Source organism: Syngnathoides biaculeatus, chromosome 13, assembly GCF_019802595.1.
Source record: "Syngnathoides biaculeatus isolate LvHL_M chromosome 13, ASM1980259v1, whole genome shotgun sequence".
NCBI classification, from domain to species: Eukaryota; Metazoa; Chordata; class Actinopteri; order Syngnathiformes; family Syngnathidae; genus Syngnathoides; species Syngnathoides biaculeatus.
The window spans coordinates 3,981,347-4,007,925 of NC_084652.1; the positions used below are offsets into that span (position 1 = coordinate 3,981,347).

The 26,579-nt window shown below is 44.3% G+C and overlaps 1 protein-coding gene and 1 pseudogene across 2 annotated transcripts in view; one reads left to right on the forward strand and one right to left on the reverse strand.

The window, feature by feature from the left end:
• LOC133511436 (parathyroid hormone/parathyroid hormone-related peptide receptor-like) overlaps positions 1 to 26,579 on the reverse strand; it is a 73,107-nt gene that overhangs the window by 45,405 nt on the left and 1,123 nt on the right. Inside the window, exon 1 of one of the 2 annotated variants that reach the window (XM_061840354.1) lies at positions 15,674 to 15,781. The exons of the other annotated variant lie outside the window; for it this stretch is intronic. Coding sequence (XP_061696338.1) covers positions 15,674 to 15,742 — 69 coding nt within the window. The 5' untranslated portion in view covers positions 15,743 to 15,781. Of the gene's footprint in view, positions 1 to 15,673; positions 15,782 to 26,579 lie in introns of those variants that run through there. 2 annotated transcript variants of the gene reach the window in all.
• LOC133511621 (5S ribosomal RNA) lies at positions 1,215 to 1,334 on the forward strand (annotated as a pseudogene).

Consider the following 26,579-nt stretch of genomic DNA (forward strand, 5'->3'; position numbering starts at 1 on the left):
TTGAACCGGACTGTTATGAGAGGCTTACGGTACTTTTTATGAAAGTATGTTGGGGACTGTTTTCAGTCGTGGAAAAATCTCACCGGGAGCACGTTGGGGGCAACTGTACAAGCGTTGGCCTCACACTTATGAGGATAGAGGCTTCAAATCCCGGCCCCTGCCTGTGCGGAGGTTGGACGTTCTCCCTGTGCCTGCGTGGGTTTTCTCCCGGGCATTCCGGTTTCCTCCCAGGTCCCCAAAAACATCCATTCATTCGAGATTCGGAATTGGGTTCAGGGTGTACCCCGGCATCCTGCCCGATGATCGCTGGGATTGGCTTCAGCACTCCCGCGACCCTCGTGAGGATCTTCTCAACTGCCGCCCCCCCCCCCCCCCCAAAAAAAAAAACCCGGTTCTTTCCTTCATAGTCAAACCCCTGTCCTAATAGAACTGACCGGGTGAGTCCACAAGGTGAACGCAATCAGCAACTGTCCTCAGCACTACCCGACGCTTCTCTTTTTTTTTTGCAATTAAACACCGCACACTAATTAGGCACAATGGCGCGGAATAATCCCGTTCGATTTTGCGTAATGAAAAAGAATCAGCCGAGACTCGAGTCCTGAACACGGACGGTCACATTGATTGAAGTGCTCTCCGTGAGTCACCGATAATTAAAAACCGGGTGACGAGCGAGAGCTCTGTGGGAATTTTTTTTTTTTTCCCCAAATGGACGAAATTAGCGCGTGTATGAAATATTCAATCAAAACACACGTCTGTGCTCATTAAAAGGAGTCATCTGAAGAGCTGGATACAAAAGAAGCACAGGCGATTATTTTGATAGTTTCCATATTTGTCTAGAAGAGGACTTTTGCCCCGTGTCATCTCTACCGCTGGCGTGACCTTCAATTTGGCATTCATTTGTGCGTAACATATGTGGCATCTTTCAGCCCCCGAGCGGTGTCGTGGAGGGCGGGGGCAGCTAACGCACATAACGTGTACAATAATTCCCACGATGCCTTCCAGGAAATCGCGCAAATCACATGGCAAAGGTCTTCGCGGAAACATGCGCGCACTTCTTGAGGACTTAAAAAGGGCAAGTTGCATTCAAAGACCTCACGCCAATTAGTCTTCTTTTGTTTCGGTTTATTTTTTTTTTTGTTACGATTGCCGGCTTAATTTTGTAAAAACATGACATGTAGAGTCATTAGAGGCACGTACACAGTAAGGGGATTTCGGCTCACGGCCTCGCTACCCTGTGAACGCCCGATCTCGTCGGACCTCGGAAAGGTAACCGGGTTTGGGCCTGGTTGGTACTTGGACGGGAGACCGCCTGGGAAAACCAGGTGCTGTAAGCTTCTCCCGAGCGGCTAAAATGCAGAGGGGTTGCATCTGGAAGGGCATACGGCGAAAAACTGTGCCAAACAAATGTGCGTTCATCTGAGATGACATGCTGTGGCGACCCCTAACGGGACAAGCCGAAAGGAAAAGAAGAAGAAGACAGTAAGGGTTTTTGGATTCGGACGAGTAAACAAGCGCTCCTTGGTTCAAGGTGCGCCCCAAACGAGTTTGGCCTTTCAGCAGTAGTTTTTCCACTTTGCTCCACTATCGGGTCAGTGGCGCGGTGGTCTCTGGGACGCTTTTTACGTATCAGAAATGACCAAAAATGACAAATAACTAATAACTAATAGAAGGCAGATTCTGAGGCAAAAACTGCAAAAAATGAGGTTACAAGTGAAACTGGACTACATGTACGCACTACAGTATTTATTTATAGTTCACCAGTTGAATGTGCTCTGCAGAAATAGGTGGTACATGAAACAGTTGGGCAGTCAGTGACAGGATTTGAACCGCCAACCCTTCAGTCGCTGGATGAGTTGATCCATTAACCGAGCCACAGCTGCCCTTTTTGATTGAAGAAGCAAATTTTTGTGGCACCGACATCAAAGCACGCATTCAGCGCCACAATGGGTCGGAACCGCGTCCGTCCACGACAGCGACATCAAAGAACACCTTAAGCGTAACAAATTAGTTGCGCCTGCCCTCGGACTCCTTGAGATCCGCGCAGCGTATTGTGCGGCGCACCACGAAAAGTCTCGACGACGCCAGCTTGGCGTCACAATCGGTCGGGACTGCGTCTGGACTCCTTGAGATTCCAGCGACAATGTCGAAACAAAAGAAGTGTATATTTGCGCCGGGAGTCCTCGAGACGTTTGCAGAATATCGTGCAAAGTCATCACCGACGACGCTAATCTTTGTGACAGGATATTATGCACTATTGTGAATAAAACAAAAAGCTGATTTTCCTGACAGCGCAATCACCTCATCCGATGGTGAAGCAGCACGTGGATCAGGGCGACTCAAGGTGGAGGTCAAGAAACTTGGCGAACTGAATTACGTGCTCCATGCAGTCTTGGTCTGACGGGATTCTTCTTCTTTTCCTTTCGGCTTGTCCCGTACGGGGTCCCTGCAGCGTGTCATCCCACTGTCCTCATGTCCCCCCTCAACCATTTCTTTGATCTTCCTCTCGCAGCACCCTTCTACCGATATGAGTATACTCTCTCGCCTCTGGACATGCCCAAACCATCGAAGTCTGCTCTCTTGAACCTTGTTCTCTGAAAATTCCAACTTTGGCTGTCCTTCCTATGAGCTCATTTCTAATCCTGCCCAACCTGCGAGAACCTCAACATTTTCATTTCCGCCACCTCCAGTTCTGCTTCCTGTTGTTCTCTTCAGTGCCACCGTCTCTACTCCGTACATCACGGCCGGCCTCACCACTGTTTTTATACACTTTTCCCTTCATCCTAGCGGAGACTCTTCTGTCACATAGAACACCAGACACCTTGCGCCAGCTGTTCCAACCTGCTCGAAACTGTTTCTTCACTTAATGTAAAAACAAATTGGCCCAACTATTCTAAATATTCAAGCCATCTGAATAACATAATATATACCACAGGCGTGACAACCCATCAGGAAATGTAGAAGTTATGTAAGCAACCGTGCAGTGGAAAATAATATACAGAGCAGAAATGTTAGTTTGTATCTCATCTCATCTATGCAGATTTGGGTACATTTCATTTCAACGTGAAGTCAATTCGGTCTTTTACCTCTCATCCTCAACCCAAAACGCACTGCAAGGACACTCGACGGCATTTAATCTTTACTGGGGGCATAAATGCACAAGTCACTGGGGTCATGTGTGTGTGTCATTGACCCCCAAAAAAATTTCCATTGTAGCTCCAACCGTCAAATTCTAATTCTGTGCCTGCATATATCTGTCATGAGCCAACCTGGAGGAGGGGCGTGGCCACTGCTCTGGTGGGGGGGGGGGGTGACACCATTCACTGACAGTCGGAATCTCCACCACTGAAAGTAGTGTAGTGTTGAGCTATCCTCGTCACAGTGTTACTACTAAACCACGCCTAACATCATGTCCTCGTCTTGGACTCCTGCATTTGGGTTCAGCGCCCGCATGGGAGGTCCGTGAGGATATCGAATTACTTTCGAGTGCCTATTTCCATGTGGATTTCAAGTACCACACATCCGATAAGGTTGTGTCTCCGCTGCTGGAATGCGCGACACAACCGACACGAATTGAATGCAACCGACTCCACGAGCATCAACATCAGCCAGTGGCCACACAGAAGTAAATAATAATAACAAATACAAATATTAACCGCAATTGGCCAGCTCCCACGATATTAGTGAAGATTTTGGGTGGACGGTTAATACAAATAAGCTTTAGTGAGCATTTAATTGCCTTGGGCTGAGTCCCCCCCGAATTTGAATGAGGTTAACCTTCATATTACTTGACTGGCTGCCATGGGCATTTATTTTGCTCATTTAATGCAGCACTTGCATTAGCAGCCACCAAATGCATAAAATATTTTTTATCCACATGTGGAGCTGAACTGATTGTCGTCGGAAGCTATTCGATACCGTGCGGTTTTGTTTTCCTCTAGTTATGCTGCCAAGAAGCATACATCGTGACCTATTAAAATGTTTTCCTCCTTAGATGTAGCAATGTCAGGAACAATGGACCAGAATAGAATATGCAGTTATTAGTCCCGTAAGACTAGACAGAACACTATAATATTCAGACAGGATACACGTCACTAAAATTGGTGGTTTTCTTACGTCGAAGAAAGAAAAGCCACAATGCCGACTGAAATAACTTCAAAGTGACGAGGCTTGAACTTGGGAAAATGCATAATGACAGGCAACAAAGCTTCTTCTGGAAGATGAAGCAAAACCGGAGTTTTTGGGCAAGTCACAACAATTCATAACCACAAGAAAAAAACGTACACCTGCTGTGAAAGATTAAGCAGGCTCGGTAATGCTCCGGGGCTGCTCTGCCGCATCACGTACAAGATGTCTTCGGGTTTTTTTTTTTTTTTTTTTTTTTTGCGGGTTACAGCGAAATCCCAAGATTAACACGGCCTTTTGGCACGGAACGTGTAAAAAGCTTTGTCACAGCTTCATGTCACAGGTCCCCCCCCAGCATGACCCAAAACAACCAAGAACGGTTAAAAGCCGCATTTCGAACACGTTTTGAAGGAGACGAAGCGTGCCGTTTGAACAAGGCACCCTTCAAACCTGAGAGGCCTGGCGCGGTTTGTCAACAGATGGAGAAGTCTCGTTAAGACTTAAGCCCGGACGGAGGGCGCGGCGGATACAGTCGGGCGCAAAGGCGTAGCTGAGAATTTTCCACGTGGATTTGACGGCGGGTATTCGGGGATTCCAAGAATGGCTTCTGTTTTCCCCGCCATACTGCAGTTAGCTGTTTGCGCCACCCGCTATCATGGACATTTTTAAGCTATTGCTTCCACCCCCCCCGTAAAGCAAGTTCAAGTTTAGAGTTGTGAACTTTTTGTTTAATAACACCTCCTTACACTGCAACCTGCGGGGAAGCACTGAGGTCGATTTTGCATGTATTGCTGCTACACCAGCAATGTTTACGTGATCTGTAGTAAGTGTTTCACAGTACAATCAGATTATTCCAGCTAACTTCGGTTACGCCAAATATTTGCATTGGTCAATCTTTTTATTTTCTTCTCTCTTTTGCATTACCCGTCACTTTTCCCAAAAATAAACCTTCTAGACTGAGTACGGACCCTTTCCTTATTGTTTCGGGAATTGTGGGAGAGAGAGTATTAAAACGGGCGTAAAGGCGTACTTTATAACGGGTCGCTAACCACTGTGAAACTCAGAGCTACCTCTCGGGTACTCATCAATGTGAAGGGCTACTACTACTACTACTACTACTACTTTTCCTTATCCTCATGAGGGTCGCAGGCGTGCTGGAGCCGATCCCGGCCATCTTCAAGCAGGAAGCAATTTGTCAGGAATTCCTTTGTAAGGTTAAAATGTTGTAAGATAAGTACCGAACTGCTTAGGGGGTCACAGATTCTGAGATAATTACAGTTTTAACGATTAATATGCACGGCACGGTAGCACAGCTATGGAGCGTTGGGCTCACAGTTTTGAGGACTGGGGTTTTGGGCCACCCCTGTGTGGAATTTGCATGTATTCCCCGTACCCGTGTGGGTTTTTCTCCAGGCACTTCCCCAAAAACATGCGTTGATTGGACACCATAAATCAGTGATTTCAAATTTTTATAGAGCCAAGGCACATATTTTACAATTGAAAAATCCCACGGCACACCAACAAAAGTAAATGTCACCAAAAATGGATCGATTAATTACTGTATGTATTTCCTGCCATCTAATAGAAGGGGATTTTTGTTGTTGTTGTTCTTTCTGTCATTGTGCCTCACTGGCATAAATAGATGAATAAAGATACATTATTTCTTGGAATAAATGTTTTTTTTTTTAGCAATTACATAAAATTGGATAACTTCCCCTGGCGCACTATTTGGGAATCACTGCCCTAAATTGTGCCCAAGGTGTGATTGTGAGTTTCAACCGTTGTCTGTCTCCATGTGCCCTGCGATTGGCTGGCGACCAGTCCAGGGTGTAACCCGCTTCCTGCCCGATGACATCCGGGATAGCCTCCAGCACTCCCCGCGACCCTCGTGAGGATAACCGGCTCGGAAAATGAACGAATGCTGAATTGTAAAGAGACTCGATAGCCATCCTCGATTGCGCTTTCATCAAAGTACCTCAAACATCAAGAATTCCAACACAGTTTACATATCATATTTCTTGCCGTGATAATATTGGCTTGTTTGAGCGGTGTCTGTCTCAAACAATGAAGCGGGCTTCCTCCCGCCAACTTTATTACTTGGCTCATGGCGAGTCTGAATCTCAAAGCGCGTGTACGCTATAGCCGGTTGCTCGCTTCTATTTGCAGAAGAATAACCCAGATTATGGAGAGTGAGATAAAAAAAAAAAAAAAAAACACACGGTGAGACCGGTTCATGCACTATGCTGCCTGTAAAATGCGCAAGGACATATCACCGAATATAATTGCTTTTAGGTCGTCAACCTCACTAAGCAACAGATCGATACATACCTTGTGTCAAGGTACTGTATAGTCCTGATGGCTTCCTATACTACCCACAAATATGTAAAGTACACTTTGGCGATTTGATGCATTGGCGAATCATGATGTCATCGCATTAATTGAAATTTTATGTCTCAAAAGTACTAACGGTTTCCATATTCAGTTTCGGTATGGGTGGGGACACAAGAATGAGTCCTTGTGCCGGTATCCGTCAGAAAAAAAAGCGGAATCCAAAATCCGGAGAATTAACAGGGAATACAGTCTAGACATTGTTGTGGCAAAACTCCAAAAACAGTCCCTTTCTTTTTAAAAATGACCTCCAAACTTATGAATGACACTTCATGTTTGAAATTGTTCATTGGATAATTAATTCAAAGAACCTATTTTCATCCATCCATCCATTTTCTTAGCCGCCTATCCTCACGAGGGTCGCGGGGAGCGCTGGAGCCTATCCCAGCTGTCAACGGGCGGGAGGCGGGGTACACCCTGAACTGGTCGCCAGCCAATCGCAGGGCACGTCGAGACAAACGGCCGCACTCACAATCACACCTAGGGGCAATTTAGAGTGTCCAATTCATGTTGCATGTTTTTGGGATGTGGAAGAAAACCGGCGTGCCTGGAGAAAAGCCACACAGGCACAGGGGAGAACATGCAAACTCCACGTAGGTGAGTCCGGGATTGAACCTAGGACCTCAGAACTCTGAGGCCAACGCTTTACCAGCTGATCCACTGTCCTGCCCGAAGCTATTTTTAATGAGAAAAAAATAAAAATAAATGGAAAAAAACATTTGGGAGGGGGAGGGACAAGAGAGGAATGGCAACAATTTTTACAGGATTCTTCAAAATGTAAATGGTAAAACATGTGAAGGAACACGGCGAGCTGCATGCGGCCATACATTAGGCCAGTAAACATGGAGTTAGGCCACGTCACGCTGCTAAGAATGTCAACTCGAAGAGGTGTACAAGTGGCGCAGAGCGATAGATAGCCTGGCCTTTTTCAGACGGAAAGGTTAAGGGGGGGGGGGGAAGCGGAGCGAGGTCACGGCGAGTCAAGAAAACAAGCCCTTTTCCTGAGCAAAACATAACCATGGTAGCCACCGGCAAAAACTATGAATGGCTCCTTAAAAGAACTGAGCAACGAGGTGGTCGACCGTTAAGGAACGCAGATAACAACTGTATTATTATTAGAACCAACATTAGCGGGGCAGTCCTAAAAGATCAGGTATCATAAGCCAGCAGAGGTATTTACAGTAAGCACACCTGCTCACATTGTCTGTTGCCACACCAGCCAAAATCAGTGAAAACGTTCCACTCACGCAGGAACCGCTGCGATTACGCTTCGTTCTCTTCCGCAGATGTCTAAGTTGCGCCACATTTAAAGGGAAGGTGAGGAGCCGTTTCGATTGGCAGTGAATGAACTCGGCTGGAAACACTCCTAGAGTGACGTTACATGAAGACGCGAAAAATCGTGCGCTCCAAAGTCAATAAAAGAAACAACGTTCTGAAGGGCCTAGTCAGCACCACGTGGGGCCAGACCAAGGAGACCATCCTAGCGACGTATAAGGCCATCAGAAGATGGATCCTGAACCACGCGGCGCCCGTGTGGACTCCCAACCTGAAGCCAACTCAATGGGACTCCCTCCAGGCAGTTCAAAACATTACCCTTCGAACTGCCACGGGCTGCCACAAAATGGCTTCCATCGATCACCTACACGGTGAGTCGAAACTCCTTCCGGTACGCGACCACAATGCGATGGTCACGAAACAATACGCGGTTCAGTGCTACCTCGCCGGACATCCTAATCACGAGATGACGAGGCAAAAAACGTTCCCCGGGGGATTCCGCAAAACCGTCCGAGATATCGAGCCATCGATCGAGCAGTACGTTCATCGGCCGTCCGTCGATGCAGAGGACCACGGGCGCGGCCTCTCGGCTATCCATCGAACCGCCGTGATCGCCGGCTACAAACCCAACATCGTGTTGGCCGGCTACGCGCCTCCACTAGCCGAATCCGAAAGACAGCTCCCGCGGTCCGTGAGCTCGACCCTATCGCAACTCCGTTCGGGCTGGTGTCACAACCTCAACAACTGTCGTCGTTGATAAATGCCCATTGTGTGACGTCGCCCCCCCCCCCCCCCCCCGATACGCAACATCTCTTCGACTGCGCTCAAAAAAACCACCACGCTGACGGTGGAACACCCGTGGAGCGACCCGGCCGATGTGGCTCACTTTATGGACCTTGATACGGAATAACGACCGTCGTACTTGGCTACAACAACAATAACAACCGCGGTAGATCAATATGACTTCATTCGCAATCATTTCCCCATCTAAAGGGAGATATTTTTTCAAAGCATTCCATCTTTTTCCTCACAAAATAAAGTTCAAAACATCATTCTCCTAGTATGTTTTATTGCCACATTCCATCTGTTTTCTCCAATATCACGACTTCACCCATTCTCTCCTAAACATGAAGCGTTTTTTTTTTCTTTCTCAAAGCACATTATTGTTATTACAACGTTACAACATTTTTGCCCTCATAGTTTTGCAGCATTTTGCATTTTCACGCGAGCGTCCAAAGTACAATATGCGGCTTGTCTCCACTGAATGGCATAATTCATGTTTATCCATGCATCCTTGCTCTATAGCACGCATCCTCACTAGGGTCACGGGTGACGTCGATCCAAGCCAGCAGAGTCTATGCTATACTGTACATGCAACTACTATACATAATCACATTTACACCTATGGACAATCTCTAATCTTCAATGATGCTAACATACAGCAAATGTGCGGTTAAATGTCTAATCCAGAGGATCTATATGTTATTTATATATCACACAAACGTAGCTAATTTTTCATAAAAAATATTGAAAAAAATCACAACAGTGAGTCGTTTGTTGTTGTACTAGAGACTGAGCAGGCGAGGCGTACAACATAAATCCAAACCTTTGGTATCGTTCTGCGTTTAAAGATCACACGTTTATACCCCATTCTTTGTGTTATTTACATGCATTCAGCTCGTATTTTATATAATGTACCAAACACTTGAGAGCACACACCGCGGTAGTCAAATTCCAGGAAGACCTCAGCGTCAACAGTACATTAACTTTGTACAGTGTCCAAATTTCATCACCTCCTAAACATCACATGGATATTAGCTGGCGTATATTTTACTTACATTTAAAAGAGGTAGATACTTGTCAATACTAAACAATTGAACACGTATGTACGTACTTGCTAGCGAAGCCAAGAGAACGCTGTACCGGGTTTTCAAAGCAGTCCTCCGTGAAATGCTTGGAATCTTTCGGCCATTCATGTAAAATGACTCCATCGGCGTTTGACGCAGAACAGCCGTGTACGACACACTTCCTCACCATCTTCGCTAGCTTTGTCACGCTCTACCTAAATTTTGTCTGGATGTGACGTCAAATTCCGGGTAGTTCCGGAACTTGCCGGATCTAAGTGACATTTCCAACAAAATGTTGAGACTGACTTTGACGCTAATTTCTTTCATTTCTGTTGTGTTGGGAATTATTACAATATTTTTTAAATGACATTTTAGCTACCTGTGTATGATAGACAAATAAAATACATTTCCTCTGGATTAGAAAGATCTGAAAGAAGCAGAGGAACCTGCTCGCAGATCCAGAAGCTTTCCCGATTTTGTGTGCGCGAGTTCCCATCCGGCGCGTAATCTCTCACAGATGACACACGTATGACGTACTCTGAACGTAGTCGGCTATAAATCCTGACATGCTTCTTGCATGGATCATTTGGAGCAGATGAAGATCAAATGAATTGGCGAGGAAGGATAATGTGAAACCCAGATCGGAAAGAAAGGCTCCAATTGGACCTTGCGGGGCTCTGCTTGTGCTAATGGGCCTGATAAGAGCGCCACATGATCAAGGCCAAATCAAAACACTTTGAACTGCCCTCGTAAATGTGGACTGCATCTTTGAATCATTTTTTGCGTCCTGGGAGAAAAATAATCTCAAAGTTGAAATAATTCAAAGCTTCAAAGAACATCACAGTGCTCGTTTGCTGATTTTGTTCACCCTCGATGGTTTCGTTTTTATTATTTTTTTAAATTATCATAACATTCTGACTTTGAAAATTGTGGCTTTGTTCTTTTTAATATGTTTTTTGTTAAATGACTTTTTTCGCATAATATTTGCAAATTAAAGTACTTTTAAAACGTACTTTATCCTCAGAATATTGAAATTGTATTCTCTCAAAAAGACGCCCCGCCGCCCAGTAATTATGGAATAGGACAGACATAATGTGTGAGCTTTTTTGTTAAATTTTTTTTTCATAGCAAAACCTTTTCTTGTAAATGACAACTTTATTCTCATAATATTTTTTTTCCCCCTTCCATTTAATTGGAGAATTTTATCCTTGGAAAATTATCAGCATTTGGTGCTCACATTAAAAAAAATATTCTTGTGTGTTATTCCAAGTAATATTATAATTTACATCAAATTACAAGATTTTTACTTTGGTAAAGTTATTTCCAATTTATTCTCATAATATCATGATTTTTTTACTTGTTAATTGATTTTATTTTCTCCTTGTAATGTAGGGATAAAACAATGTGGATTTCAATCATGTAAAATTAATTCTTTTTCTGCACTTATTAAAATGCAGTTCCCGTAAAATTTGTTTAAAGTACAACTTTTATTTTTGTTCTTAATGTTATTCATTTTTTATTATTTCTATTTCCATAAAACTAAATATTTCTATGTTTCATTAATAATATATTCGTTTGCATCTTCCAATTTTATGGTTTAGCAATTGTGAATATGTATATCCTTGTAATATTAAAACTTTTTCCAGCAAAAAAAAAACGTTTTTTTTCCCCATATTTTGATTTTATTCCCATGGATTTAATAGCTTTCTTTACTTTAAACACCGGTAATACAGTATATCACAAGTATCACGTCTTAGCCTCTTCAGCATCTCTGCCAGAGCACATTTTGACCGTTGTCCCGCTCTAAATTGCATGACATATTAATGTTTTCCCATGCACAGGTCACGCTGCGCACCACTCAGAATAACGCTCAAAACTGTGCGCCGCATCGCGGAATAATCACTCGATGAGACCAACGTCATCCCGGCTCCTCCCGTTCAACACGTGCAAATCATTGGGACGCTCCGCTGAATAAATTCATGCGATAATTCAAGTCAGTGAGGGCAGTTGTTACTCTGAAGCGAGGTTTTTGTTCGCCAGAGGAGGTTTCTGCTGAGGCAGGAGACACAATCAGGACAGAGTCAGCTGACACTGATGGAGAACATGTTCGAGCACAAAACTTGAACAGAAATCAGCTGTCTTAAGTTCGAGAATAAAGTTCAAATAAAAACTAAAACTAAACTAATACAATAGTAATATTGCATAAAACGTAATATTTCCCAAATCAAGACGTAGGTTTTTCAGGATGAAGTATTTTCTTTTTAGACTTAAACCCATAATATTGGGGGGGGGGGGGGATACAGGTAATTTTAAAGACAATACAATTTTAATATTAACTGAAACAAAGCAATGATTTCTTACGACTTAAATTGTACTATGTGGAAAAAAGTAATTTCGAATTTGTATAAATTAAAGTCATTTTTAATGAATTGACACTAAAACATGATGAAAAAAAATTTAAAGTTAAAAAAATTAATTTGCAAATTCATTTTAAAATCTTAGATGTAATTGTACCATGATAAAAAAAAATCTGCAGTTTGTGAGAATAACTACTGTAAAACTGTAATACGATGAGAAATAAAAATCAGATTTTACAAAAAATAAAATAATATTGTGTTACTTGAAAAAGGGTAAATTAGCAAGGATAAAAATGCAATTAAATCATTTATTTTATGAAAATTAAGTTGTAAAGTTTGAGAATAAAGATGTAATTTCAGAAATTTCTTCCAAAAATAAAATGATAATATTTTGAGAATAACTTCATAATAAAGGATAAAATGTGTAAAAAAAAAAAATGCATTTCAGTGGCATAGAAATTGTTGCATGGAATTAGATTTCAACATTACGAGAATAGAAGATCTTTCAATGACAATAAAACTGTAATAAAATGATGATTTCCCAATGAGGGTTAAGACCAGGACTGTAATTTCCTTCCGATTCCTGCTCGGTAAAAGTGAATCCGCTGAGCTTTCTTTGCTCCTCTCGTCGGCAAAGTACGGGACGGACAAAAAGAATTCGACAACCATTTGGACATTTTTGACGACAGAGAATTTCGTGACTTGTCAAAGTGATCGGCACACTGAGAATATAAATTAGCCGAGGTTTGAAATGTTCAGTGAGAAGCACGTCGAAATTGAAAAAGCTTTGTTTTCTTTCTGCAAACACAGATGCAGACTTTCCACTCTTTGCTTTGGCATCTGATGCGTCCACGTTCCCCTTTTTTCTTATTTTTGTCGGTCACGGCTCGGAAAAAGGAAAATCTCAGGGAGGAAGCCTGAGCAAACAGCCCCAGTTAAACGCAGGAACACATCAGCGAAACTGGCAATTAATTGTGCCGGGTGCGACGTCCACACCGGCCGACCACATCGGTGGGGAGGGCCGCTGATCCTCAGAACCCGGGCAAAGTGCCCGTCCAATGCACGACGGCGTCAGCCAAGACACACAAGAGCGAGGCGGCGCAGGGGCTGCGGCAGGCCTTCTGCCATACGGACGTCTTTGGGGCCAATTCTGAGCCGCCGTGTCGGGCTAAAGGACATCTTTGCGTCTGGGCTGGGGGAGCTACAACCGCTGCGGTGTCGCAAGACTTTGAAACCAAGCACAGGGAATGCAAAACTATGATAATGCAGCTGTGCCCTGAGATATGAGTGACCCGATTTACAAATTTTTTTTCAAGATAAGAGCCGTTGTATGGGCAATTTGTTCAGCACATCACAAAAAAAGAGAAACTGTTGAATGAAACTACCACTTGAAATTTACAGACGTTAAATGATTTGGCATTTGAATTTGAAACAAATAGAACATTTTTTCACACATTCATATACAGTGAAGAAAATGAGTATTTTGAACACCCTGCTATATTGCAAGTTCTCCCACTTAGAAATCATGGACGGGTCTGAAATTTTCAGTCTTAAACCCAATAGAAAATCTTTGGAGGGAGCTGAAACGCCGTGTTTCTCAGCGACGGTCCAAAAACCTGTCTGATCGAGAGAAGATCTGTGTGGAGGAGTGGGCGAAAACCCCTCCTGCAGTGTCTGCAAACCTGGTGAACGACTACAGGAAATGTTTGACCCCTGTAATTGCAAGCAAAGGCTACTGTACCAAATATTAACACTGGTTTTCCCAGGTGTTCAAATACTTAATGGCAGCTGTATCACACAAATGAATCATTTAAAAAAAATCATACATTGTGATTTCTGGATTTTCATTTTTTTATGATCTCTCAAACAGTGGACATGCACCAACGATGAAAATTTCAGGCCCCTCCATGATTTCGAAGTGGGAGAACTTGTAATAAAGCAGGGTGTTCAAATACTTATTTTCCACACTGTATTAAGTTACCAGTTATCTAGTTTTGCCCGACTTCAAGTTAACTCCAGTTCACTTTTCCCAGGCTGAGTTATACTGACCCACTATGTATCTGAGATCCTCTTTTGATGGGAAATGAATATTATTATGAACAGTTTTAGCTTGTTTTAATTGGCTCAAGCGCTGGTATAAACTTTCACGTGCTACGCAATATTCTATGTCGTGAAGACGTGGCTCCGTTGTTTTGTGCTGAAGAGACGTGCATACTTTCCTCGTGAATGGTGATCGTACAAGAAGATGAGAAGAAAATTAATTTAATGGAAGTTGTTCAACGGTTTATATGTAATATAAAAAACCAATGGTTATTTCCAGCAGCTCGTCTTTGCTGTTTTGCATTATTTGTTAGCGCTAAGCTGGCGATTCTGCAGTACTCGTGCTCACAACCCCTTTTATACGTCTGACTGTTTGTCCCACAAAAGCAGTGGCTGAAGCCTGTTCAACAACTAAAACTTGAAGAACACCAAAACCCGATTGTACTCTTAAATATCATGTTGGTTATCATAAAAAAAACAACATTGAAATTGATCGCGCGAGATATCAGCTCTTATATTAAGAACTGATGAACTATTTTTGTTGTCATTATATTTGTCCAAAACAAATGTACCTTTAGCTGCATCGAGCATTAAAAATGGACAAGAAACTGAAGAAATAAATGGTATTTTTTTCCATTACTTTTCAATTTTTACCGACTTTACTCCTGCTTAAAGCTGTCTATTTCGAGCTGTTCTTGTATTTGACTCGATTTGAGTTCAACATTGCGCAGCCACTCAGACTCCAAAAGCGGACCTTTTCGCTCAACTTGGATTTGGCATTGGGGTAAAACTTTATTCTTCCCGAGATCCCTCATTTCCGGCGGGGTGTCCGATGACGAGCGTCGCCTCGATCCGGGTGGAAATGAGCCTTTCCGCTAAATCTACCGAGCTATCTCTTTACGACTATTTATGAAGCAACAATGTCAACAATATGCTGTTTTACCGTATTATCAGTGTTTCATATCACATCTACATCTTAATGAATATCGTTACATCACACAGGTCGAACCTTTGAGTTCAACTCAACGGGCTTGGTGTGAAATCCGAGCCTGTTAAGTTCAATTCACAGCCCAAAACCTGACGGGAAACCGTGACTTATTCTTCTTTATGAACGGCAACAGGTGGATGATTGGGTTCATCGAGTTAATTGCGCTGCCCGTCAAAGTACGTCACTGGCACAGATATCTGGACAAAGATGAATTATTGGTGGGGAATAAACAAAAACTCAGCAGTCAGGAATCATGGTTTCTCTCATCATTGCGTTTGTAGTTTTGACGTCTTTTAAACTGCACTACTGGGAACTGCGTCCAATATTTTAGTTGCAGACCTATGTGAGAGGTGCAAAATACAAGAACCTTTTACGTACAGCCGTGATACAGCGACCAAACGAGCGTTGCCGTCAGAACTCTTTCATGCAGGTCTGAAAATTGTGCAGATGTTCCTTGATGAAATGTCAAGCAAGTGTTTTGCACCCCTTGCAATCCCCCCCCCCCCCCCATATGTTGTATATCGTGGAGTGAAAGCAGCCTTGGCATCAAAATCACATTTTCACCATCAAGCGCATGACTGCTTGTCAGAAGATAAGAGGGGTGGGGAGTGGGGGGCAAAAAAAAAAAAAAAATAAAAAATAAAAGAAGTTCTTACCAGGCAGAAAGTGCAGAGCAGCCAGACGAGAAGCAAATCCAGACTGTGGAGCAGCGCAGTGGAGCCCATCACTGACCTGCTGCGCTCACTTCTCCCGAGGACTCTTCCCTCGCCGCCTCCCCCCCACCCCCGCAAGATGCTGATGATGCTCCGATTGGAACGACTCAATCTACTTTTCAAAAGTGGAGATTGTCTGCTGTTCTTATATATATTTATTTGTTTGCTTTTACGCCATCTGGCCCCCCCTCCCTTTTTTTTTTTTTTGCCGCTTATGATCTGTAATCCAGCCGGGCTTTTAATTTCCTATCAGCCAAACGTTTATAGGATCAGCAGTGCACACTTTATCCCTCCACCCCACTTACACACACACACACACACTTTTTTTTTTTTTTGCACGTGTGTCTTTCAGGAACCCCCCCCCCCCCCGCCCCCCTTCCCTCCCTTTCTCGTGAAATTACATCCACATGTCAGCACTATTTATGTCGCTCTGCCTTCTGCGGTGGGAAGTTCAAATGAGTCTTTGTAGGGGGAAGAGAAAAATCAACCCAGTATTTTTAGGTCTTTTTTAGCAGAAAAAAAAAACTCCCCTTTCCACTTAGAGCCATGGCGCTTTATTCCGGCCACGTCTTCCAAAAGAAATGTTAGTTAAATTACAATTTAAAACATTACAATAATAATGACAAGCCGGCTTGGAAGAGGAGGGGGGGGGGGGCTTCGGGGTGTAGGAGGTGTCACTCAAGGTTGTCACCATCCGCGGCGATCGATGGCGTGTTTCCCCATGACCAAAATTTAAAATTAAAATATATATATATATATTTTAAAAAAACACGCCACAGCTATTTTCAATAACTACCACTTTTTGCGCATCTATTTGCGAGGCGTCATCGCGTCTTCCACGCGTGGCAGAATGGATGACGTTGCTCGCGAAAGAACAAGCTCGATTTATGTTCCCCCCCCCCCCCTCCCCTCCCCTCTCTCCGCCACCAAGAAAAAGAGAAAAACCGAGAAAAAGCAAGAAGTGTGAAGATTGTCCAAAAACCGGTCGGACGCGCAAAAAAAGAACGACGCGGGTCGGGCGCGCTGGCCACGCGCGCAGAACAAAAAGTAAGTTTCTCTGCTCCAGATGTGTCGGACGGGCTTTCGAGCAAGTCTCGCTCGGCAACGACGTGAGTTGCCTATGTGGGCATGGAAAAGGGGAGGGATGGGAAGAGGAGGAGGCGTTGGGGGAGGGGGGGGGGCAGTTTGCAGCCGCTCATTGGCTTCCGCCCTCTAACGTCGGAGTAAAAAAAAAAAAAAAAAAAAACACGACTCCCCGACGTGACATATTTTCTCAGCCCCTCAAACAAACTGTACATTCAACACATCGCAGCAGCCTTGGCCCAAAAACCGCCCCCGCCCCTCTTCGGCCCTCTCAAAAGGTTGCATCTTGTAACTCTGAATTACGGACTGCAGAGCAAATCAATCTCTCGATTAGGGATTGAAATATTAACGCCGACGTTCTTTGATTTATTTACGGAGGGTGGGGAAAAAAAAAAAAAAAAAAACCCTCTGATCCAAATTGTCGTTATTCGGCCGACAAACTCGACTGGGCGTAAGGAGGTCGTTTGCGCGGTGGTGAGGCGTATAGAAACCATTAAGAATTGATCAATTGTGCGGTCCAATCGGTCGGAGGGACCGCAATCAAGCGCTGACATGAGACGGTGACGTATGTAATGTCATTTCTGTTCATTTCAGCAATGATGTGTAGAGTTACATGTGCCATAATTGTTGATCCTTGGCGTACTGATGAAAGCATATATTAATTGTGGAAAAAAATACACAATACTTATAATATTAGTATGATATTAATCAGACACTCGAAACTGCTCCTAGGTGTGATTGTGAATGCGGCTGTTTGTCTCGATGTGCCCTGCGATTGGCTGGCGACCAGTTCAGGGTGCGCTCCGCCTCCTGCCCGCTGACAGCTGGGATAGGCTCTGGCACTCCCTGCGACCCTCGTGAGGATAAGCGGCAAAAAAAGATGGATATCATCATGTCCGCACTTGCAAGAGGGACACGGGTTCTGAAAGTCATTCATTACTTTTGGCAACAAGCACTACAAAAGTGCAAAAAATAAAAATAAAAAAAAAAAAAATACAAAGAGAGCAGCAAGAGATAAACATCGGGCTTTGTTTGTCGCATTTTGTCCAGCGGGTATTTGCTTGTCTCCTCTGAAAGTATCAGGCCAACATCAGCTCAACAAACGCAAAGACGGTTTTTGTCGGGTTTGGCACAGTGCGTCGGCCAATGGGAACTGGAGCTAAATCAACAAAGACCGTCGCTGTCATGCTAACGAACAATAATAGCTTGAATTAAACATTAAATTACATTACAAATGTTCAACTACTTCTATTTGTGTTATCGTCTAACCAATTTGACTCAGCAAGTGAAAGCAGAAATCATATATCATGTAAATGTTGTATTGGCCCAACAAAACACAGCGCTATTTACCTGACCCGACTCAAATACCCATCTTCTGAGCATTACGAAATAAACTGTAAGACTAAAAAAGGTTATCATATGTCATAACCATCGTGTTATGTACTCTTACATATTCTCAAGTTACGTATCGGACTAGCGGTGACGTACTAAGTCACATCCACTTCGGAGACACTCTATCTTGATCCAGCATTATCGTATGTGACAGTATTTGGCCTCTACGTCCTTCCATCCATCCATTATCTTAGCCGCTTATCCTCACAAGGGTCGCGGGAGTGCTGGAGCCTATCTCAGCTGTCAACTTGCAGGAGTCGCACTTACAATCACACCTAGGGGCAATTTACAGCTCGACGTACTTATTAATTTGATTAAATAGTCATGTTAATGTTTTATTAATGCCGTGCTGAACTGGGACAATAAAATGATACGTCAAGAACAATATAATAAAAATAAAAAGAATGAATAAATGAAAATTGCCTTCAGCATTTCTAGCTTGGACAAGCTCATCATAATTAGCGAAGCACAACAAACTCACAAATGCTCGGAGGGCTGCCATCTTATTTCTTGGAGGCTCTGTCAATTCAATCTTAATGTTACGTTATTATTATAATTTTTTTCTTGACTAATAATTGGAAAAGGCTCATAGTCATGCATGACGCTAATCAAGATAAGTGAAAAGAAAGGGCTTATAGTCAAATGGCATAATGTGAAGAAAAACATAAACAGCCGTAATCCTCTCAAAATGTAACAAAAGATCCGCGTACGTAAATCAGGGGCGCTAAATGTGCCGAGGTACCCGTCGGCGCCGAGCACAGGTTCGGACGAGGGCCACGGCTTCAGCGGGGCTGGCTCATACATACAGTCTGGGAGTCTGTTGTTAAGTTAGAAGTTAGAAATCCGCATGTCATCTAAATATGGCTCGAAACAAAAGGAAATGAGAGGATAATATTCCCCCGGTCACTTCACTCGATCGTGTCCGCGGCGGACGGCTTAGGCAACAGCTCATCCGCGGCAGACGGCTTCGGTCAGGTTGGCTCATGCATACCGACTGGGAGTCTGTTGTTAGTTAGAAGTGATCCGCATGTCATCTAAATATGGCTCGAAACAAAATGAAATGAGAGGATAATATTCCCCCGGTCACTTCACTCGATTGCGTCCGCAGCGGACCGCTGCGGTCGGGCTGGCTCATACATACCGTCTGGGAGTCTGTTGTTAGTTAGAAGTGATCCGCATGTCATCTAAATATGGCTCGAAACAAAAGGAAATGATAGGATAATATTGCCCCGGTCACTTCACTCGATCGCGTCCGCGGCGGACGGCTTCGGCAACGCCTCATCCGTGGCGGACGGCTTCGGTCGGGCTGGCTCATGCATACCGTCTGGGAGTCTGTTGTTAGTTAGAAGTGATCCGCATATCATCTAAATATGGCTGGAAAGGATATGGTAATATCGCCCCGGTCACTTCACTCGATTGTGAGACGTTCTCTTCTTTGAAAAGAGCTTCCGTGTCCCATAGTAGGCGGCACGGCGCGTTTTCAATGGCGAATGTCGCGGTGTGACGTAATGAACAGACGATGCAGCCACTTGGATGTCGAATGAGACTTCCGCAACTTTGCGCATGGATGATGCGCCCTCCGCTCATATTGATTTTTTCGTATGGACGTTATATGTATTTTTCATTCCAATATCTATTTTAGAATGTTTATAGGGATGACATTTGAGCTTTAAATTGCAATACTTTAGCTCTGACATAGTTGCCGCTTATTAAAAGATGCTTAACCAAAGCGTGTTGCTCCAAAACTATTCGGTAAGCAGCATTTCCCCACAACATTGACATAAATATCTCAAACGCTAACGCTCGCTCCACGTCAAATACTTCTCAGCCTCCCCCGATGTGACGATCACAATGATCACAAAGTGCTAATCAATCACAATTGCTCATCGTTCTCATGGAACGAATAGACACGGAAGTCCCTGAATTGTCTTAATTCTCGGCACCGGCTAATTTTAGATTCTACCGCAGTACATGACTCGCCGTCAAAAGGCCGCGTCTGCGGCTGCCCCTCTCGCGCCGTCTTCACCTTTAACCCGCGGTTGCTGGTGCGCCGCTGTCACAAAGGCTGCGGAGGCTCCAGCGGCCCCTCCGGCAAAGCTCGGTGGTCCAACCGCATTCGGCGAGATTCTTACATCTCTCGGCACGCAACTTCCCCGCGCCGCCTCATTTAACACACACACACACACAGTCAAATGCGTGAAATTCGTGGCAGTTACGGCGGACGGCGCACGAAAGCGGAGGTGTGACTCTCGGGGAATCTCACCATTCGATACGATTCTCAGGGACGCGATGCGATTTGATATCGTGATGCGTCACATCAGTTTTTGATATTACCTGGTTAAAAAATTTGGATTATCAGTTGGGAATAGTACAAGTCCCCTTTTTACATTCAAATTGTGTAAAAATGAAAATTTGACCATTACTTTAAATCACAACAAAAATAAGTAGTATGGTTGAATTTGATTGGAGAAATATTTATAAAATATTAAAAAAAAAAACACTGCAATTCTACAATATGGTAAATAATTTTTTTTTTAATTAAATAAAATAAGAGTGCCAAGCATGTCTGAAGATGCAAAGCACTGCTAATTGAACAAAGTTTAAAAAAAAAAAAACCTACTAAACAGGGTGGCACAGTGGGTCAGCATGTGGCCTCACAGTTCTAAGGTCCCGGGTTCAATCCCGGACCCGCCTGTGTGGAGTTTGCATGTTTGCCTGCGTGGGTTTCCTCCGGGCACTCTGGTTTCCTCCACATCCCCAAAACATGAAACAATAATTGGACACTCTAAATTGACCATAGGTGTGATTGTGAGTGCGGCTGTTTGTCTCCATGTGCACCTGCGATTGGCTGGCAACCAGTTCAGGGTGTACCCCTGCCTCCTGCCCATTGACAGCTGGGATAGGCTCCAACACTTCCCACGACCCTTGTGAGGATAAGCGGTGAAGAAAATGGATGGATGGATTAATTGGACACTGTAAATTGCCCCTAGGTGTGATTGCGAGTGTGACTGTCACCTGTCTCTATGTGCCCTGCGATTGGCTGGCAACCAGATCAGGGTGTACCCTGCCTCCTGCCAGCTGGGATAGGCTCCAGCACTCCCTGCGACCCTTGTGAGGATATGCGGCAAAGAAGATGGATGTATAGACTAAACACAGTCTTGTTTAAGAGTGGATCTTTCTATAGTGATCACATCTCCCAGTGATATTACATATTATCCATCCATCCATTTTATTTGCCGCTTATCCTCACCAGAGTCGCGGGAGCGCCGGAGCCTATCCCAGCTGTCAACGGGCAGGAGGCGGGGTACACCCTGAAGTGGTTGCCTTACAATTGCAATCACCCCTTGGGGCAATTTAGAGTGTCCAATTAACCCTCTCTGGACCAAATGAGATAAATATGATACTTCAGTAAATGAATGAATTTTCGATTACATTAAACCTGTTGCAAATTTGCAACCCCTGCCCGGAGAGAGTTAATGCTGCATGCTTTGGGAGGAAACCGGAGCGCCCGGAGAAAACCCACGCAGGCACGGGGAGAACATGCAAACTCCACACAGGGAGGGCTGGGATTGAACCCGAGACCTCAGAACTGTGAGGCCAACGCTTTCCAGCTGCCCCACCGTGCCGCCCCTGGCAGTGATATTGCATTTCATCACACGTTACCTTTATTTTCAAGTAGCCCCACAACTGGGTCTTCTATCACAGGTCCGGAATCGGTGTTGTCCACCACGGCAGTAAATCTTTCGTTATTCATTCCGGATCGTTCTGATTCACGCAGGATTGTTGACACACGAATGTCATTTATTGCCCGCGGCGGCCGGCCAGCTGCGCATTTTCCTCGGCCGACGTATTTCGCGAACTCGCAGTCTAAAGAGTTCCCGCGATGTTGCAGGTGCTCATCTAAGACCAAATTAGACCTGTCCTCTTTCCCGTCCGTTCCAGAAACGAAAAACGTGAGCGGCACCTTGTGAAATTTGCTTTCAAATCTCGCTTTTTCCATTCGCGCGGTCTGTGGCGAATGTACTGTGAGCGCCGCACTGCTGACTTATCTGCTGCCATCTTGGGAAAAATATTAATGACAGGTTGTTGATTTTTGTCGGTCGTTCAACACAAAACGTATGTCGCGGGTTTGAGCTGTGTAGATATTGTTTATAAATTACATAGTTCCGTCAATGCGGGCGAGCTCCATATTGTCACGCACGCCGTTTGGGGTACGATTCATAAAGGCAATTTTAAAAACAACCTGATACACCACGTTTTCATTTTGTTCAAGGAGAAATCAACAATACATTATTTGAATGTGCACATCTAAAAAATGATGCTTTCAATGCAAAAGCAATGCTACAGAACCAGAAAGGTACAGAAATATGATTTATTATACATTCCTTGGAAGCTAAAGCTGGGTTATGGAATCACATTTACAAACTACCAGTAGTTGGACGGCAAGTAATATTTTGCTGTCATGAACTTTCACAAGGCTTTCACTCTTATCAAAGTTTTTGCCTCTCATATCATAAATGAAAACTGTATTTTGCCAGGGGGCAGCTGGTAAAGCCTTGGCCTCACAGTTCGGAGAACCTGGGTTCAAATCCCAGGCTCTCCTGTGTGGAGCTAGCACGTTCTCCCCGTGCCTGCGTGGCTTTTCTCAGGGCACCCCGGTTTCCCCCCGCATCCCAAAAACATGCAACATTAATTGGACACTCTAAATTGACCATAGGTGTGATTGCGAGTGCAGCCATTTCTCTCAATGTGCCCCGCGATTGGCCGCCAACCAGTTCAGGGTGTACCCCACCTGCTGCCTGTTGAAAGCTGGGATAGGCTCCAGCACTCCCCGCGACCCTTGTGAGGATAAGCGGTAAAGAAAATGGATGGATGGATGTATTTCACCAGCAGGCACCAATAGAGTCTCTGCCTCACAGTTCAGAAGACCGGGGCTCAAATCCCATCCCCGCCTGTGTGGAGTTTCTCCCCGTCCTAGCTTGGGTTTCCACCCTCATCCCCAAAAACATATATTAACTGGAGACTCTAAATTGACCCTAGGTGTGATTGTGAGTGCGACTGGTTGTCTCTATGTGCCCTGCGATTGGCTGGCGACCACTTCAGGGGTGTACCTCACCTCTTCCCTGAAGTTAGCATAAAATAGGCACCAGAGCCTTGTGGGGATAAGCGTCTGAGAAAACGGATGGATCGATGGATGTATTTCACCAAATAAACACATCGCTGGAGTCTGCTGGCTGCAATTATTTTTTTTTTTTTTGTTGCTCTTTCAGGTAACCACAGAGGTGCTGATGCGCTCCTTTATCTCCAATCGTCACAATGACTGCTCCACCACTCTCCTTTTTGGTCTTCTCGGAGCGCAGATGACATCGGTTTGAGAGAATTGAGTGTTCCAGGATCGATTCTAAAGGTTCTTGTATGATTTCTAAAACCTTGCATTGTCTCGGCTCCTCTTATCTCGTAGATTTGCTTTCACCCGAATCAATCCTCACAATCTTTCAGGTCCTTTAGTACTGGCCTTTTTTTGTAATACCGAAGAAGCAGATCTAAGACCTCCCCCCAGGCGAGGGGCCGCTCCAAGACCACGGAACACCCCACCGGAGGAGCTGAGGCACGCAGACGGCGTTGATATTTTTAAAAGGAGGCTCAAGGCCCCCAGTTTTATTTTAGCTTTAAACTAGTTGAGGATTACGGTTATTCATACTGAGCTTTTTATTTTATTTTTTTAAATCCTTATGATCAACACTTTTAGCATTTCCAGCCATCCATTTACTTTTGCCGCTTATCCTCACAAGGGTCGCGGGGAGTGCTGGAGCCTGTCCCAGCTGTCAACGGGCAAGAGGCGGGGTTACTCCCTGAAATGGTCGCCAGCCAATCGCAGGGCACATAGAGACAAACAGCCGCACTCACAATCACACCTTGGGGCAATTTAGAGTGTCCAATCAATGTTGCATGTTTTTTTTGGGATGTGTGGGAGGAAACCGGACTGCCCGGAGGAAACACACGCAGGCACGGGGAGAATGTGCAAACTCCGCACAGGCGGGTCCGGGATTGAACCCGGACCTTACAACTGTGAGGCCAAACGCTGACTGCCCTGTTTAGATTTGTTGTTTTTTTTTAACTTTGTCCATCTTCAGACATGCTTGGCACTCTTATTTTATTTAATTTTAAAAAAAAAATAATTTACCATATTCTAGTATTGCAGTGTTTTTTTTAAATATTTCCCCAATCAAATTCAACTATACTACTTATTTTTGTTATGAATGAATTCAATGGTCAAATTTTAATTTTTACACAATTCAAGTGTAAAAAGGAGACTTGTACTATTCCAAAATGATAATGCATGGAGACAAACAGCCGCACCCACAATCACACCTAGGGGCAATTTACACTGTCCAATCAATGTTGCATATTTTTGGGATGTGGGAGGAAACCGGAGTGCCCGGAGAAAACCCACGCAGGAAGGGGGAGAACATGCAAACTCCACTGAGGCAAGTCCGGGATTGAGCCCGGGACTTCAGAACTGTGAGACCAACGCTTTACCAACTTATGCACCGTGCCGTCATCGCGTCAATTATGAGGGAGAGAAATGCCGGCGGGTTCGACGTCTGACAGGTTTAGGCACGTCACGCTTGAACGTGGTATGCATATATGGTATGAACGCAGTATGTATCACAATGTGCGTGTTACGATTGACGAAAAGAAGAGTGTCATTGTTGTCATAGCGCTTTGTGTTTGAATCAATACTTTTTTGTTATTTACAACTTGTTATTTTCCCTCCTACTACAGCCTTTTCTCAGTCTTGTTTTTGTTTTAGAAGTCGATGTTTTTCAAAAGCAAAAAAAAAAAAAAAAAAAAAAAAACGTCAACATCAAAACCGCAGTTTTGCGTAGCGTGTTTCTTTTCACGATTGCTTATTTTCTCCATTTTTTTGTCAGGTGTTGGTGTTTTTGATTAAGCCAACCACCGCGCCGCCGCTGATGACTGAGGACCGGGAAAAAAAAAAAAGAGCCCGGTGAAAGAAGAGCATCCACTCTTTCTTTTGGTAGGTTTTCTTTCTTATATTGTCACGGAACGCATGAAAAATGCTTTAAAATGGCCGGCAAGGGGGGGTGGGGTGTGTGTGGGGGGGGGGAGACTTTCCTTTGAAAATGGTGTGCAGTGAATGAGTTAAAAGTGCTTTGGACTGAGGTCGTGACTTCCCAGGGCCTCTGGAGACGGGACCTCGCCACTCTCCGCAGCCAGAAGCCCCATCAGAACTCCCTTTGGGGACGCCCCAGAAAAAACGCGTCAAAAGTACAAACGCCAGACCGCTCTGTGGCGTACAATCGTAAAATAAAAATCACTGATGCAAAAAATATATAATAAAAAGCGTGCCCAATGAAACGAAAAAATGTAATGGATAAAAGTCAGGTGAACGAAAAATAAATGAAATGAAATGATAAAAGTGGCGGCACGGTGGGTCAGCTGGTAAAGCGTTGGCATCACAGTTCTGAGCTCCCGGATTCAATCCCGGACCCGCCTGTGTGGAGTTTGCATGTTCTCCCCGTGCCTGCGTGGGTTTCCTCCCACATCTCATAAACATGCAACATTGATTGGACACTCGAAATTGCCCCAAGGTGTGATTGTGAGTGCGGCTGTTTGTCTCCATGCATTATCATTTTGGAATAGTACAAGTCCCCTTTTTACACTTGAATTGTGTAAAATTTTAAATTTGACCATTAAATTCATTCATAACAAAAATAAGTTAGTATAGTTCAATTTGATTGGAGAAATATTTATAAAATACTTAAAAAAAAATGCAAATACTACAATATGGTAAATTAAAATAAATGTCTGAAGATGCAAAGCAAGTTAAAAAAAAACAACTACACTAAACAGGGCGGTCAGCGTTTGGCCTCCCAGTTCTAAAGTTCCGGGTTCGATCCCGGACCTGCCTGTGTGGAGTTTCCATGTTCTTCCCCTGCCTGCGTGGGTTTTCTCCGGGCACTACGGTTTCCTCCCACATCCCAAAAAACACGCAACATGAATTGGAGACTCTAAATTGCCCCTAGGTGTGATTGCGAGTGCGACTGCTGTCCGTCTCTATGTGCCCTGCGATTGGCCGGCGACCAGTTCAGGGTGTACCCCTCCTCCTGCATGTTGACAGCTGGGATAGGCTCCAGCACTCCCCGCGACCCTCGTGAGGATAAGCGGCAAAGAAAATGGATGGGCCAAGATTCACCCTTCATCTCCTACTCAAAATCTGTGGCGATCTCAACCCTATTCCGAGCCTACCTATTGAAAAAACATACGCGACAATTATACAGTAAACAGTTGATGGACATAAATGTCAACAGCAGCGAGTGAGAATATCAAACTCAACGAAAGATCATGA